The following is a 16,883-nucleotide window of genomic DNA, read 5'->3' on the forward strand; positions in this document are numbered from 1 at the left end:
TCCGGCCGGCACAGGCCTTGCAGCACACAGCCAGCAGATGAAGCTGGCCAGCTTTTGCCGTCAGTGGAGGTTGGTGGAGAGAGTGCGGTGGTGCTGGCCACTTGGAAGGTGGGCTCGGACCTACCTACCTGTCTCCCTCCCAACATATCGCCTTTGCCTGTCACTGTACATACCCACTCCCTTAATTTGTCAAACCCCAATTTAGCCCCAACTTATTTTTTTTGTTGTTTTTATTTTTACTTCCCCACTATAAATCGTCCCCTAACCCCCTCTATCGTCCTTGTTCGGCTAACCTATCCTGTCACCTAGCCTACTCCCAACCCCTACGTTCCCTTCCCGGAGGGGAATAAGGGAGAGCTAACGTCCTGTGTCGAGGCCCAACGAAGCCTCAGAATGGCCTCCCCAGAGTTCGGCGATCTATAACCAAAGTGGGTCCAGCGGCCCACAACGAGAGTGAGGGGATGGATGGTGCGGAGGGGTACATCTCCTCATCTACCCTAACCATTTAACTGTTAAACTACCCCGGGGCTTTCAACAAGCGCCTCTCGCTTAAACTATTGGTTCTAACAACCCAGATTCCCGTCGCCTGTGTTGGTGTCCTCACAATTTCGGGCCTCGCCCCCCAATTTTCTCTCCGTGCCCTCACACGGTCTCATGGCTGGGACACGTGGCTCCCTTTGGCAGGCACGACCCTCTGCCGAATCTCCCGCTATGGCACCCCCGGGCACTACACTGCCTCCGAGCCTACCAGCTCCCTAACACCGGGGAGTGCCCCCCATGGCACCTCCCCTGAAACGCACACGTGGCAGGCTGGCTTCCCGGGCCCCTTTCTGAGGGTCACCCATGCCCACAACACTGCCCACGCGGCTAATGGCGCCCCGGGCCCCCGCACCAAGCAGGCGCACCCGTGCCCACTACTCTATCCCGGCCCCCCATGGGCCCATGGCCTACCGCGGCCGACTAGCCTGGTGCCCGGGGTACCCACTCAGCGATACTCACTTTTCGCAGCCACGCTCCCAAGCCCGTCAACAGGGCTCCTGCACCCCTCCAAATGGGTCTCGAGCCTACTTTCCCACCAACAACAAAACGACCTCCATTTTTCAATTTGACTAACCCAGCTAACTCACTCTACACTGACCCCGGGGTCCCTTGGGCGGGAGTCACTCCTCCCCCCAATCACTCATCGCACCATGCATTCCCCATTCGCTCCATACACACAGACCCGCTGGCCTCACTCACTCACCAAGCACATGCTTCCACTTCATAACTCACCAACAACTCTTCAACACACTCACCACTGAACTCTGCCATCCTTCTATCTGCATCCCCTAACTAACTCGTGCTCCCACGTCGTCCCTTAAACTACAGCACGTTCCTTTTAACACTACGTAGCTAAACTACGTCCCCTCTACACATCCACACGTCTGTCACTGTCTCCAAATAATCCCATTAATCAATTTCCCAACCTAAAGCTCACTACAATCCCTCTAACTAATCCATTCCACGGACTCCATGAGGACTTACCCCTGCCCCATGAAGTCGGTCTAACTAAGCTAACCCTTCCCCCTAACTAGTTTCCATCCTGTGCCCCGGGCCAAGGGGGTCTTCCACCCCTTGCCCAGGAATCCTGTGCACCCGAAAGTGAGGCTTGTTCTTTTTTTTTTTTTTTTTTTACATGCGCAGCGCCAGCGCGGCAACTCGCGCACTTTGCACCTGCCCGTGACGTCATGCAGCTGCACGTGTTCCTCGTCCCTCCTTGGACGGTACCATCCGGCCGGGATACCCCTCCTGCCGGATTCCAACCACACGTGCAGCCATGACGTCACCGTGCGCATAAAAAAAAACAAGCCCCACGTCTCGAGGGGTTCCCCACGCGAACACATGTGCCTTGCCCGTTGGAGCTTAACACACACGATCGCGTGGAGAACCCGTCCGGTCCAAATCCATTATCCTGCCTAAACTTTGTCCGTCCGCGGGATCGGCAAATCCACCGCTGGCGTTTCCGGACCGGGACTTCACTCTCGCAAGCGAGCACGTGGTGGTCTCGTGCGTTGCACAGCACGGACCTCGTGCTCGCGGCTGGGTGAACCCGGCACGGTCCCCGAAACAACTACAGCCGCTACTCAGCTTTCTTTCTTCTCATGTCTCCGTCGTCGTCGCCATTCAACACACGCACACCTGCGTGTTACGACGCTCACACTCCATTCCATCACATTCACACCGGGAGACGCGGCTGCGTGCTCCCGCATGCCAACCGACATCTCCCTCACATACCGCTCTCTCACACACACGGTCTCCCTTGCACTCGGCCGTTCACTCACGCACGCGGGGGCACTCACCCGCGGTGCCTCATCCACACTCCGTGCCTCACTCACACACGCGGGGGCACTCACCCGCGGTGCCTCACTCATACTGGCCGTTTCATCCACACACACGGCCTCACTCACACACGGTGCCTCACCCACACACGCGGGGGCACTCATCCGCGGTGCCTCACTCATACTGGCCGTTTCATCCACACACACGGCCTCACTCACACACGGTCCCTCACCCACACACGCGGGGGCACTCACCCGCGGTGCCCCATCCACACTCGGCGTGCTGGGAAGCACGTACTCTGGCACCATCGCCACCACACCACTCACACACGGGGTCGCTTCCACACACGGGGACGCACTCACACCTTGCACCACACACACAGGGACAACCACACTGGGGATTCGTGTCCCCACAAGGGTCTCCGGGGCCTCTATACCCCCCAAGCTCTCCGTGCACCCGTCCACAGCACTCGTCCCCTCAACCTCGCAAAACACGACCGAACCCACCTGGTCGTGACTCGCCTCAAGGGGGAATACTCCCTCCCCTCGTTCCTGGAGGAGGGCATCCAGCTGCTCGCACTGGATCCCCACACGCTCCGCGAGCTCACCCCCATTGTCCTCCACTACCTCCGTGTGTGTGTGTGCGTCACTTACCCCGTCTTCATCGTGTAGTCTCTCCTCTATTTTTTCTGTCTCCCGTGTCTCTATACATTTATGAGTTTCTGTTGTCGTCACCTCGTGTCTCGTCTCACACGTTTTGGTCTCCCCATTTAATTTTTCCCTTTTGGTCACCGTCGATTCCTCTGTCACGACCCTCGCCCAACACGCCCCCCGAATTATTTTTTTACCCGCCTCCACCGCGGGCCTGTCGGCCGTTGCACCCCCTTCCAGCTCGTTTGCTTCCACACGTGGAGTCGTCATTCCTATCTCCCTGGTCACGGCCTTCATGCCCGCCTGCAGGCATCGGCCCATGTTCTGCGTCTCACCCCGTAGCTCTTTCATTTCTTCCCTCATTTGCTGTGTATTCGCATCCATCGTCGTTTTCACTTCATTTGTATTTGTATCCATCTTTTCGTTCATTTGTTGTGTATTCGCATCCATCTTTTGTGTATTCGCATCCATCCTTTCGTTCATTTGTTGTGTATTCGCATCCATTCTCGCTGTCATTGCCGCCAGCATGGCGCATAGCTGGGCTATGTCGGATGCACTCAGCTGAGCCGTTTCGGCAAGAATCGGGAGGTTTTGGTGGAGAGGGGGAGGGGAGGTGTCATACACCGCGGCCGCTGCCGCACCTATTTCGGGCTCTGGGTTCAGTTGGGCGAGTCCGTGTTCCTGCACAATCAACATTTCCTGCTCGGGGATTCCATCCTGGACCATGGATTCTACATTACTACACATATACATTTCGAATACCCCCGGCTCCCGCTCGCCTTGAGACGCCATCTTGCTTCTCTTGAAGGGTTAATTTGAATCGCTCGTAATTTGGAGGGAATCGGGGGTCGCTTCTCTCATCCCTGGACCGATTCCCGTGAATTTAGCCGGAGACAGGAGAGCCCGTTTTCCCGTTCTCCGTTACCAGTGCCGCGAGGAGGGCGATGGATTTGTATCGCACGACCTGACACCAGTGTTACGGATTCGCGCCCGCCGGCGTGCTGACGGCCACGTAACTCGAATCGCGGCACGTCGCCCACCGGACGGACAATCCAGTCGTGACCCTCTCGGACTAACGCCGGGAACCAGTCACGGGTGGACCTTTCGGTCTCACCGCGATCGAGCCAATCGGCCCCCGCGTGGGATAGGGTTGCTCGCCAAATTCGACCTACCTAAGTACCCACACGGAGGGTAGACCGGGCGATCGCACCTCGCCGCAGGTCGACTTCGGACACGGGCCACTTAAGCGACCCGTTCCGTACTATCGGGATAACCGAGCGGTGTTATCGTCGGCCTCGACGGTTCGATTAATTATCGGGCGTATTCAGCCCACTACCAACCCTTTACGTGAAGCAAGATGAGGATTCAATGAAAGAAATGACGAAGCGAAGCGGGAAACAGTTCAACACAAAGCACATTTATTTGCGATGAACGGAAAGCACACATATTCAATTCCACCAAAAGCACATAGAAAAGAGGAAGACAAAAAGCAAATGCGACAATGCAGATCTAATACCGATTACGCGAGCACACGGCAACACATACAATTTTACTTCACAGACGGCGCCGACAACACATACCCAAAACCAAGAAAAAGAACACCCTCAAGGATGAGGCGAGCCTGAGGCCGAGACCGGGTCGGGCCTACCCGTCTGGTGATGAGACGCGGAGCGGCGATGGTGCCTCAACTCCGCGGGCCTCGCGGACAGTGTCTGGTAGGGGGTGGGAAAGGGGCCCCCTTGGTCGCACTATCTCAGCGCGGGGGGAAACAGGAGGGGGTTGCTGATGCTCGGGGAAAGGAGGATTTTTACTCTGTCTCGAGTCCCGCGACGAGCGTCTCCACCTCGACCAGGTCGCGCCGTCGGCCTCCCTGGTGTGCAGCTCTCGGCACGACGCGAGCACCCCCTCTTCTGCCTTCGCCGCCTCTCCACAGCTCCGTCCTCTTCGCTCCAACTCCAACGCACACGACGACGACGACGACCAACAACCAACTCTTTTTATTCTTCCAACGCACACACGACGACCAACTCTTTATTCTTCTTCTTCCCAACTCCACCGACTGCGAAGTCTTCACTCCCTCGACTGACGAACGCGGTCGCTTATATAAGCCCCGTGGCTTCGCTCTCTCATCTTTGACCCCCTGCCTTCGACCTTTCACCTCGCTCCCCATTGGCCCGAGAAAAAGTGGGCGTGAATGCATTTTGATCCATAAATTTGCATATAGCGACCGCCCTCCAACGCCCTGGAGGCGGGGCCAAATCGCCCCTCGCTCACCGATTGGACGGCACAAAAGTGGGCGTGTGTCGTTTTTGATCCGTTTTTGGAGCGGAAAATCCGTGGTTTTGTACACGCTGTTCAGCGCGCGCCCTGCACGAGTCCAACACCGGTACCCACAGGCGGCGCAAGAACGGTGGCGGCGATGCGACGGTTGCGAGGTGTGACGTGAAGCGGCGCCGCGGTGGGTGGTTGATGTTGTGGTTGGTGGTGGTAACAATGGCGGTTGGTCCAAAATAAAGATAGTAAAAGAAAAACGGCTATCCTGAAGAGTTGCAGCACGCATAAATGACATGTATTCCCACGAGACAACGGGTTTGGGCCTAACTACACATATACTTACCGAGATACCTCACCTAAGGGACCTGAATGGTGGTTTGCGAATTTGGTAACCACAACAATATATATATATATATATATATATATATATATATATATATATATATATATATATATATATATATATATATATATATATATATATATATATATATATATATATATATATACATGGACTTACCGAGATATCTCACCTGAGGACTTTTTATGGTGTAATGCGAATTTCCACAACCGTAACAATATATATATATATATATATATATATATATATATATATATATATGCACATATACATTATACATATATATATATATGTATATATATATACATATATAGGTATATATATATGTATATATATATATGTATATATATATATATATATATATATATATATATATATATATATATATATATATATATATATATATATATATATATATATATATATATATATATATATATATATATATATATATATATATATATATATATATATATATATATATATATATATATATATATATATATATATATATATATATATACGTATATATATATATATACACGTATATATACATATATATATATATATATACATATATATATATACATATATACATATATATATATATATATATATACATATATACCTATATATGTATATATATACATATATATATGTATAATGTATATGTGTATATATATATATATATATATATATATATATATATATATATATATATATATATTGTTACGGTTGTGGAAATTCGCATTACACCATAAAAAGTCCTCAGGTGAGATATCTCGGTAAGTCCATGTGTAGTTAGCCCAAACCCGTTGTATAGAGGGATTATATGTGTGATTCATCCGGGCTGCGACGCTTTGAGTTAGCCATTTTTTCTTTCTTTATTGTTATTTTCGACCATTAATCCCCCAACAACTCAAACACCACCACCTTCACCTCTTTACCTCCATCCTGCAAACATCGCTTCACCGCCATTCTCAAACGACACCCGCCAACAACTCAAACACCACCACCTTCGCCTCTTTACCTCCACAACTCCATCCCGCAAACATCGCTTCACCACCATTCTCAAACGACGCCCACCAACAACCAAACTCCCATCACCTCTGCCTTTCTACCACACGTTGTGCCATGGGCTGTGAATGCGTTCCTTTTGCTTCGAAAAGCGGATCAGGAATGCTTCACGCCCCCTTCTCATCCGCCCAATGACTGAGCATCGGGTAGTGTAGCCCCGCCTCCGAACCCGCTGTGAATGCGTTCCTTTCGCCCCAAAAAGCGGATCAGGAATGCTTCACGCCCCCTTTTTGCCCAACCAATGGCTGAACAGAGGGTGGCGTGGCCCCGCCTCCAATCACGTTTTGATCCGAATATTTGCATATAGGCTCCTCCTGAGGCCTATAAAGATGCGAGCACAAGGCAACTCGCAAGGAGTTGCAGGAGAGTTGCAGGGGAGTCGAGGAGAAGTTGGAGGGAGTTGGAGTTCGCGCGGTTCGGTTGCAGGCGGCTGGTCGAGTTCAAGTTCAAGTCAAGGGAAGACTGCGGTCGGCAATGAGTTTGCGGTGTGGGGGTCGCTCCTCTCGTCGCAGGGTCCAAGCCAGCCAGCCATTCCCCTCTCCCTGAGCATCAGAAATTCCCCCCCCCCCATCCGTGCTGAGATAGTGCCGGGGGGGGCCCGTTCCTCCCCCACCCTAAACGTGGTGCCAACAAAACCGCTCGTGCGGAGCACGCCAGAGAGGACTCGCCGACCACGCCAGGGCCACGGAGTTCGGGGCGCAGCTGCGCGAACATTGCGGCTTGCCCGCCATCGCGTCACGAGAACGCGGGTAGGACCTTCCCGGTCTCGTGGACTTGGCCGATCCTCCAGGATCCACGTACATTTGGTCTACAGACCTGTCTGCCTCCTTGCCTATGAGGGTGGCTTTCTTTCTTTCGGGTTGAATGCATGCTGTGGCGCCGTGTCCAATAAGTAGAACTGCTTAAGTGTCTGTGCCTGTACATTGCCCCTTTTATTCGGTGTAACTCTTTCTATTGCATTTGCTTTTGTTGCATGACTGTATGGCTGTATATACGTGCTTGTCTGTGCGTGTGTAAATAAAGTGCATTGTGTGAACTGTTTTCCCGCTTTGCTTCATCTCCTTCCTTTTATTGAATCTCCATCTTGCATCATGTAAGGGATTGATAGTGGGTTTAAAACGCCCGGTCATTAATTGGAACTGTCAAGGCCGACGATAGCTCTGCTCGGTTATCCCTGTAATACGGAACGAACTGCTTATGCGGTTCGTGTTCGAAGTCGGCCTGTGGCGTGGTACAATCGCCCAGTCGACCACTGGTGCAGGTACTTATGTAGGTCGAATTTGGCGAGCAACCCTATCCTGCGTGGGTGGGCAATTGGCACGATCGTGGTGAGGTTAAACCCCCACCCGTGACTGGCTCCGGGTGGTAGTTCTGGGAGGGTCACGACTGAATTGTCCTTTCCGGTGGGCGAGGTGGCCGCTTTTGGCTACACGCAGTCGATCGCACGCCGCCGGGCGCGAATTTGCAACAACATATATATATATATATATATATATATATATATATATATATATATATATATATATATATATATATATACATATATATATATATATATATATATATATATATATATATATATATATATAGTTCTTTCTAACCACTGACTCACTCACTCACTGATAATATGTTTCGTACCTTTTAGGTGGGGTAGAAAGCTGGAATGTTGCATGCAAATGCAACTCAAAGCCAATATCCCAGAAAAAAATCACAAAATAGTCGGAAAGATTCCGTCAACGAAAATATCCATGAATAAAAGCCAGCCGGTGCAGTCTAGATATGCTCACTGCGGGTCACATGACCCAACACAATGGAGCTTTTAGTCTAACTAGTTTCGAGACAATGGTAACACGCACCTCTTCCAATGAACAATTTACACAACAATTTGCCAATTTCTCAAACAATTAACAAATTTACAACCCCATGTGCTTCGGTGAATTATCCCCCATGCTACTTAAAATCCCCAGGCTCCCCAGGTTATGTGTGCAACAATTTAAACTAAATACGTCTCCCCTAATTGCGTTGGCAGCTACCTAACTCACTCATATGACAACCCAAAGCTGAAATGTGAAATTGCTGGAATTTTTGAAAACTAAACACGTAACCGGTGGGCATAATCAAGTATGCACAAATACACTCAATCAAATATTTACAAACTCTGACCCAGGACCTACAGAAATTCAAAACGGAAATTGTGGAGGGGGGACACCTATTGACTTCTTGCCACCTTCATGCTCTTCGTGCCCTTCGCCAGCGCACCTAACAAAAACAAACCGGCAGGCCATAAACGTTGCGGCCTTCTCAACAAAAATGATCAAAGCAAGAACCAACAAGAACTGAGCCACTTCCTCCACCGAGCTGTTTGCGGAGTCCTTTACAATTCGTCACTACATTTTGTCCTCTACGTCATGTCCTCTGTGGCCAAATTCCTACCCAATCCCCGAAAAAGGAAAAGGCAGAATTACAAGAAATGCGACAATACTGCAAAACACGTTGTTCTCTCTTCCAGGAGGGTGAGCACGGCAGCCAGCGATCATCCCAGCAGTGGATGCTGCGAAGGGGTCTTCATCAATCCTAACTACGCTCCCATCTTCATTACAAATACATTAAACTATCCCTGGGATCGTACCCTGCCAACAGGCCTTTGTTAAATGATGGGGTTCTAAAAACCCGAATTCCCATCACCCACGCATTGGTGTTCTTACAAATCTTGGCCTCGCCCACCAATTTTTTTCCTCTCTGTGCCATCGCACAATTTTGGGGCTGAACAGCGTGGCTCCACTGGCAGGTCTGCCCACCTGCATACTCACCGTTAGCACCCCCGGGACGCTGGAGCCACCTCCGAGCTTACCTGATCCTCTACACAATTTGGGGAGACCCTCCTCCGCTCTCCTCCCGACGATACCCACTATGGCATTTGGTGCACCAAGCTCTTCCTCATCGGGTACTCGTGCCCGCTACATTAATCGGTCCCCAGGACCCCTACGTCCTCACTTGGCCGACGAGCTCCCAACACCCAGGGTGCTTGTTTCATCCATACCTACGTTCACGAGCCACACCCCCAGTCGGTCCATTATCTTCTGCACCCCACAAAAAAATTTTAAAAACTTTCCACAATCAGCACCAACCTCAGAACAACATCCATATGTAAATTTTCCTAATCCCCCTATCTAACTTTAAACTAACCACCGGGTTTCCTTGGGTGGGATCCACTCGCTCCATTTATTCCTTCGCACCACGCACTCAATTATTGGCACTCATACCGGGCTGTTGCCTTGTCCTCACACTCATAATTTATCAACCACACACAAACACATTTCCACTCACCGACATAGCATCACCTAACTAATTTCCCCTAACTCATGCACCCTCGTCTTCCCTTATACTACATACGCTCCCTTTTAACTCTACCCTCTATACCTCTACGTCCCCACAACATGTTCATTGTCTCTACTTAACACAGTCCCTATTGTCACTCGAGATCCCTAAATTTATTCTAGCCCTCCCTCATGGTCACTGCTTCGGTACCCACATGGAGGCTATCATCGCTGGCACCCCCATGTGGGCCTAACAATGCAACCCCCCTAAAGCTAGTGCTCCTGGGCTCCCATGTGGGGTGGTTACACAACTGCGCCCCTAACATGGGCGCTATACTCACCGTCCTATTCACATGAGCCCCCCACCGCAGAGGTACTCGGCAGCTCATCCGTCGCCTGGCAATTAATTTCCCCTTTTTAGCTGGGATCTGGGGATTTTCCCACGACGAACCCAGCCGATTTCGTCACCCCCAATGCATGTGCTGTGGGGCTTTCCTCCCATTCTGCACCCTGTTCACTTGGCACAGCCCCATTTGTCATGCCACTTCTCATGCTGTGAATGCCAAGCAAGCTTCGCTTTACACTCCACGGAGTGAAAACTCATGAACATTTTAAGCGTCCGCGCTAGGACGTTTCACACCGCATGGAGCGTTTGCACACCGGGTTCTCTCGGAACGACACGGATTCCAACCTCACTCTTTTTAGCTCCACGCACACAGGACCAGAACATGCTATCACTTAAAAAAAAAACAAATTATTCACACGGGAGGCTCACCTCTCCCATCAGTCATGTAACCACTTCACCCATCTGGGTCGATTCCTGACTAACATGCACGCACTCACCACTCCACTCCATTTTCACACACATAGGTGCACTCGCTCCCAGCACACACTCCGTCACATGCACACTCCGCCCACTGGGAACTCCAAGAAATCCTGGGTCCCGCATTACCCCCAAGCCAGTGCAGCAACTGCACACATCATGCACGTCCCCAAACTCACCGCTCCTCACCTTTTGCGAACTCACCTCCTCCCGGTTCTCGAGGACCTGGATCCTCTTCGCTTGGTCTCTGAGGATGACGTCATGCTGTAAACATAACGCTTGCATACATTCAACCATTTCCTGCCTTTGGGGTAGCCGAGTGATAATTCCGCCGAAACTCCGTGGGAAAATGATCAGTGAACTCCACAATGCTCATCCAGGCATTGTCACCATGAAGGATATTGTCCGAGCTCATGTTTGGTGGCCTGGTTTGGAGAGTGACATTGAGTCCAGTGCATGCCATTGTTACACTTGTCCTGCCCATGCCAAGACACCGCCACGCAGCGCCGGATTTAGGCATGGGCAAGCTGGGCAGTTGCCCAGGGGCCTCCACAACCAGGGGGCCTCCACATATTTCATGAAAAAAAATTGTAAGGAAAAATGTATTTGTGAGTGCCTGAATGGTAGTTGGTTGTTAGTGGAACAGATATAAGATATTCATCTATAACAGATATAAGAAGATATTCATCTTATCTCATTCACTATTTTATATAGAAGTTCAGATTTTTTGTTCTTGAAAAATATACTTTATGGATGACTGTAAATATGTCTTGTCGCCTTTTTAGTATTCTAAGGTAGGGTGGGCCTCCACGACTGAAGGCTGCCCAGGGGCCACCACATGTCTAAATCCGGCCCTGCCGCCACAGTCTCCATTGGCCATGTGGTCATGGCCATCAAAGCCGTGGTCCAGACTACACATTGACCATGTTGGTCCATTTTAAGGGAAGCTTTTCCTTATCGTAGTTGATGCCCACTCCAAATGGATTGAAGCTCTCATGGTGCCATCCTCATCCTCTGCTGTAACAATGGAAGCTCTACGTACCATGTTTACACAACATGGTATTCCAAACTCCATTGTATCAGATAATGAATGGATCATCGTTTACGAGTTCAGAGATTCAGAACTTTTGTAAAATGAATGGCTTTAAGCACTACACACCTGCCCCCTACAAACCAAACCAAACATCTGTATACCGCAACTTCCAGATCAATGATCTTGTACACGTGTTGAACTCCGGATGTGGAACCAAGTGGTTATCTGGCATCGTTATGGATAACATTGGTGAAATGATGTTTCTTGTGAAGTTGTGTGATGGTAGATGTATGCGTAAACATGTTGACCAACTCATGTTACATCATGGGGAGCCAAACATTGAACCGGCTCAAGTGCCTTTGTCACCCACTGCTGTATTAACACCACCTGCGTTTGAACCTCAGGTGTTTCCTCATGAAAGTTTTTCACTCATCAATGTACCTGACCTCCACCCCGACCCTGTACCCCTTATTGAGAAACCCACAGCAGTTGCAAGGACAGCCCTCCACTAGTCCTTAGAAGATCAGCTCGTGTCTGTGAACCTCCTGAGCATCTTGATTTGAAACAAAAAACAAGCTCAAATGAGCTAAGATCCTCGTCCTCTTAATGATGACGTCATAAAAAACGAATATGACGTCATTGTGATGAATCAGGTTCGCGATAAATTATCTGTGCTAATGCCCGACTTGATTCCCGCAAACAAAATTCAAACAGCTTGCCTCGTTTCGGAGATAATGGTATAGGCGATTTCCATTAGCGGCGATATTATGACGTCAACTTTTTTTTTCTAGGAAGAATTTCTAAAATCGGAGATGGTTACTGTCTGCGCGTGGCATTTCTGCATATACATGGCAAGTTTCACGAAGATCCGATGAAAACTCTGGGTTGTGAAACAAAAAAAAGTCCAAAAAATAGGAATGACGTCATAAAAATTGATATGACGTCATAGTGATGTATCATACGTGCGGTAATTCATCTCTGCTAATGAATGCCCCGTTCGATTCCAACAAACAGAATTCAAAAAGCTTGCCTCGTTTCGGAGATAATTTTTTAGGCGATTTCCATTAGCGGAGATATTTTGACGTCATAACTTTTTTTGTAGGAGGAATTTTCAAAATCGGAGATGGTTACTGTCTGCGCAGGGTATTTTTACATATATATGCCAAGTTTCAGGAAGTTTCGATGAAAACTGTAGGCTGTGAAACTAAAAAGTCCACAAGAAGAAGATGAAGAACAACAACTTGAGGAAGATTTAGAGATCCTCCACGAGGATCTAAAAATGGGGGGAGGGGATGTATCAGTAGTTTTATATGCTAATGTATGCATACATGGGTGCACCGGGGCGTGATTGGTTAACCAGAGTCATGTGACCCGCCCATGTTTCGCTGCTGTGTCCGAATTAAACCTGTTCCAACTTCAGAGCTTTCATCCCTTTCCATTGAGTACATGACAGAAACCAATATGGCGCCCGCGCACTGCATCATGGGTACTAAAACCACTCCAGATGTGGAAATAATTTATACACCCAAAAGATGCCGAAATGAGTTATATTTAGACACCTGAAATGTAAGTTCCCCCCCCCCCTTGGAAAGCTAATAATCCACTTGCAACAAAATTCGTGCGCTTGCCAAGCAGGCCGTTCCTTATCTACAGTTTCGAATTTTGAGCACAGAGCGAAAACACTTGAATGATTGAAATAATTTTTACCTGATTGCAACACGGCCGATGAAAAATTCTCCACAGCAACAGATTGCATATCCGAGATACTGTATATAAATATATATATAAATATTTAATTGGTGAAAACGAAATTTACAAACGAACTCTCGCGATAGTTAAAATATTGCGTTGCTTTACAAACGAATTATCGCGATATTTCTGGACCCCTGCTCCATTCGTCGGGAAACCCTGTACTTCCGGTCCTTTCTGTCCACGTGATTTTTGAGGTATGAAGATATAAATCGGCCTTCGACCGACATCGCCGCTTTTGGTGTTTTTAAAATTATTTTTCTATCTTAAGTTATATTTGTCCTCCGAGTTGGTTTTGTCACGCGTCGCCGCTTTCTTGATTCAGCAATTATTTGTTTGTTTTTCCTTGTTCTTGAGGCAGATTCAGTTGTGGGGGGGTCTGTTTCCTAGATAGGCCATCTTGTTCAAAGTATGTGTGGAATCGCTGCAAACGAGTCCTTATGCTCTCCACGTTCAAATTGTTAACACTTGAATAATCATCATCATCCTTTCGTAATCTATATATTTTACCTTTTCAGAATATGCCACCCAAAGGTCCACCGCAGTCTGTGCAAGTTTTTGGTAGGAAGGTAAGGAGGAAGGTTTTTGGTGGTGTTGGTAACTTCTTGTTTGCACGTTCATACATGGCAAGTTGAAGGCGACAAAAAAGGGGTTGATCCGAATTGAAGGCTGGTTGTTTTCATTCATTTATTTATTTTTAACCCTTTGTGTGCGCTGCGGTTGCAGATTTGCGACGAGATTTAAAAGAAAAAAAAGTGAAACAAATTTTTGTTTTTACTCTCGGTTATTCGTCTAACTTGACACCCAAGTTGTGGGGTTTTTTTGGCAAATACCACTTGAAATTAACAGCTCTGAAAAAAACAACAGCAACAAAGCAACAGCGAACTATGCAACACGCAAAGGGTTAACCAAACGTGGTTAAACCGCTATTCAATATGTTGACTAATCAGTACTGACAGCCTGGTGTTGGCTCAGTGGTTAGGGTGGTGGCTTTGGATCCTAGGGTCCTGAGTTCAAGCCCCATCGGCCGCTGAATTAATACACCAGGGGGTTGACTCAGCCTGTCATCCTTCCGAGGTCGGCGAAATGAGTACCAGTTCCAGTGTGTGTACCGGTAGAGGGGCACTGCATCAGCGATACAGTCGTGCTTCAAGAAATTATAGCTACCCTGGCAGCTAAGTTGCCATACGACCACCACCACCACCAGTACTGATCAGGTTCCAAGTAAGACAACATGCATATACATAACACTTCTCAAACCAAGAATATTTGTTATGTCACTCAACAGACACTAAACAATGCGATTGATTACAAGGCACAAGTCCATTTATTCTGCAGCACGTAACGTTCGCATATCTCCCACTCCCTCCCCCTTGCATCATCGTCTTCCTCACAACCTCTCAATATCTGGCATTTCAACAACAACACATTTGGAAAGAATACAACACCTAAGAAAGAACACAATTTCTCAAAGTTTTATTTACTTTTTTTTTCCCGTTTCCAGTTGTTGCCTGTGACGCGTGCCGTCAAATTTACTGCAAATAGCGTCCCCACAATAAAGAACAGTTGCCTAGTTTATGGAGACCAAGTGATGACAAATGGTGATGAATACCACATGATGATCTCGACAATAAAACTTTGAGAAATGTTCGTTCATTCACAAGCATCAAACTGTATCATTGTATCCCATCTCGTTCATTTTTAGCTCGCCTGTTCGAAGAACAGAGAGCTATAGCGATACCCCCGGCATGAGCGTGAAAATGTTAAAGTTTTTGGTACAAGTTATTTCCTTTCTAATGTTTTTATCTACAACACTTTTTTACTGATTACAATATACAAATACATATATTGCTTTAAAATTATTTGGATCAGACTTCACTGCAATGCTTTATAAAAAATATTATTAGACTAGTCTTTTAAAAACGATAAATGTATAAACAGGCAAGCATTGGGTGGCTTTGACACCAACTCTGGTTTATTCACCGTTTGAATTTGGAACGGTAATTTGCGGACACCCTGCATACGAATGAAAACGATCCAAATCGAATCCTACCATTCAAAATACTCGAAAGTACCGATAAATATCACAGTAAGATGTTGAAGAGCGAATTGGAAAGCAAATAGGCTGACCGATTGATTTGGGGTGAGGACAAATGGTAGACTATAGGAAGTGAGGATTGAAGGAATGGGTCGGTTGGGTAAAGCTCATGACGTCACCCAGGCAATAGAGTCAGACTAGAGCGGTATCTTGCATATCGGATAGAGATTGCTACAGATCTGTCACTGTGTGTGAATCATTGCGAGTGGAATGGAAGCTCAACATTTCGTTTTTCAAATTGTTCGTACTTTCCATCCAATACGGGTTTTAACGATACTAACACGGCTCCGCGGGTTTACAGAACGAAAGCGGGTCAAACCCACAAAATATGGGTCACTTGCCACGTAAGCACATTTACAGTACGTGTACATCGAACTGGGCTTTTTTAACTCTTTCTATTGTTGTGCACAATAAGAAATTGTGAACTTCTTCCAGTGAGGTTCAAACGAGTTTGTGATCAAACCGAAAGAAGTTGTCATGTCCTGTGCCTCATGGGCAACATGACCTTTCTCTACCACATGAACCGAGCTGGAACCTGAACATATTGTTAATGGTGTTGCACCATCAAACGTTTTATCATGAATAGCATGGCCATGTGCGGTTTTCTATGTGGAAACTGTTTCATTCCACTTGTGAGGAAGACTTCTTCCAGACTTCTCAAAATAAGGTGGTATAGTTAGAAGCAGGATCCCTCCAACGGTTTTGTTTGGGTTAAAACGCACACAAGTTGATTTATTCTGAAAATTAATTGATTATCAGCACATTTGACGTTCCTTACTTGAAAAAAAGTATATCATGATCATCGTCCTTGTCCAAGTGACCTCTGAAATGATGTGTAAAAAAGCTGGTCGACAATGTGTATCACCACCTACTTTTCATGAGGCATCTAATTTGTTTTTTAAAGGCTGTATGATCACATAAAAGACAACAATGGCACTTGGTAGAGTGCACACTTCTGCCAGGCTGAACAGTTTACCTTTGTATCCCACTGATGAGCAGGATCTCGATCCGGACCTCCGAAGTCTAATCAGCTGGTTCTTGTCAACTACCCATTCGTCCACATATTAAGGTTGTTGAGGGAGTTTCATTGGCTGGGGCTTACAACGCAGGCCGGATCACCACTCCGGTGCATGGTACACAACTTGATGTGCAGGAATTTGCAATTTGTTCATGGTGCCAGTG

At 47.7% G+C, this 16,883-nt stretch overlaps 1 protein-coding gene and 1 long non-coding RNA gene across 2 annotated transcripts in view; one reads left to right on the plus strand and one right to left on the minus strand.

Annotated features, from left to right (window-relative positions):
- LOC147013406 (uncharacterized) overlaps positions 1 to 13,589 on the minus strand; it is a 53,166-nt gene extending 39,577 nt beyond the window's left edge. Inside the window, exon 1 of the long non-coding RNA XR_015051328.1 lies at positions 13,562 to 13,589. This is a non-coding gene — a long non-coding RNA (uncharacterized LOC147013406). The remainder of the gene's footprint in view (positions 1 to 13,561) is intronic.
- Positions 13,590 to 13,700: 111 nt separating this feature from the next.
- The window catches only part of RPS16 (ribosomal protein S16), a 29,166-nt gene continuing 25,983 nt past the window's right edge, over positions 13,701 to 16,883 (plus strand). The window contains exons 1-2 of the mRNA XM_085855208.1: positions 13,701 to 13,800; positions 14,122 to 14,172. Coding sequence (XP_085711334.1) covers positions 14,125 to 14,172 — 48 coding nt within the window. The 5' untranslated portion in view covers positions 13,701 to 13,800; positions 14,122 to 14,124. The remainder of the gene's footprint in view (positions 13,801 to 14,121; positions 14,173 to 16,883) is intronic.

The sequence above is a fragment of the Eptatretus burgeri genome, chromosome 14, assembly GCF_056783735.1.
Source record: "Eptatretus burgeri isolate ZD-2024b chromosome 14, Ebu_testis_v1, whole genome shotgun sequence".
Taxonomy (NCBI): domain Eukaryota; kingdom Metazoa; phylum Chordata; class Myxini; order Myxiniformes; family Myxinidae; genus Eptatretus; species Eptatretus burgeri.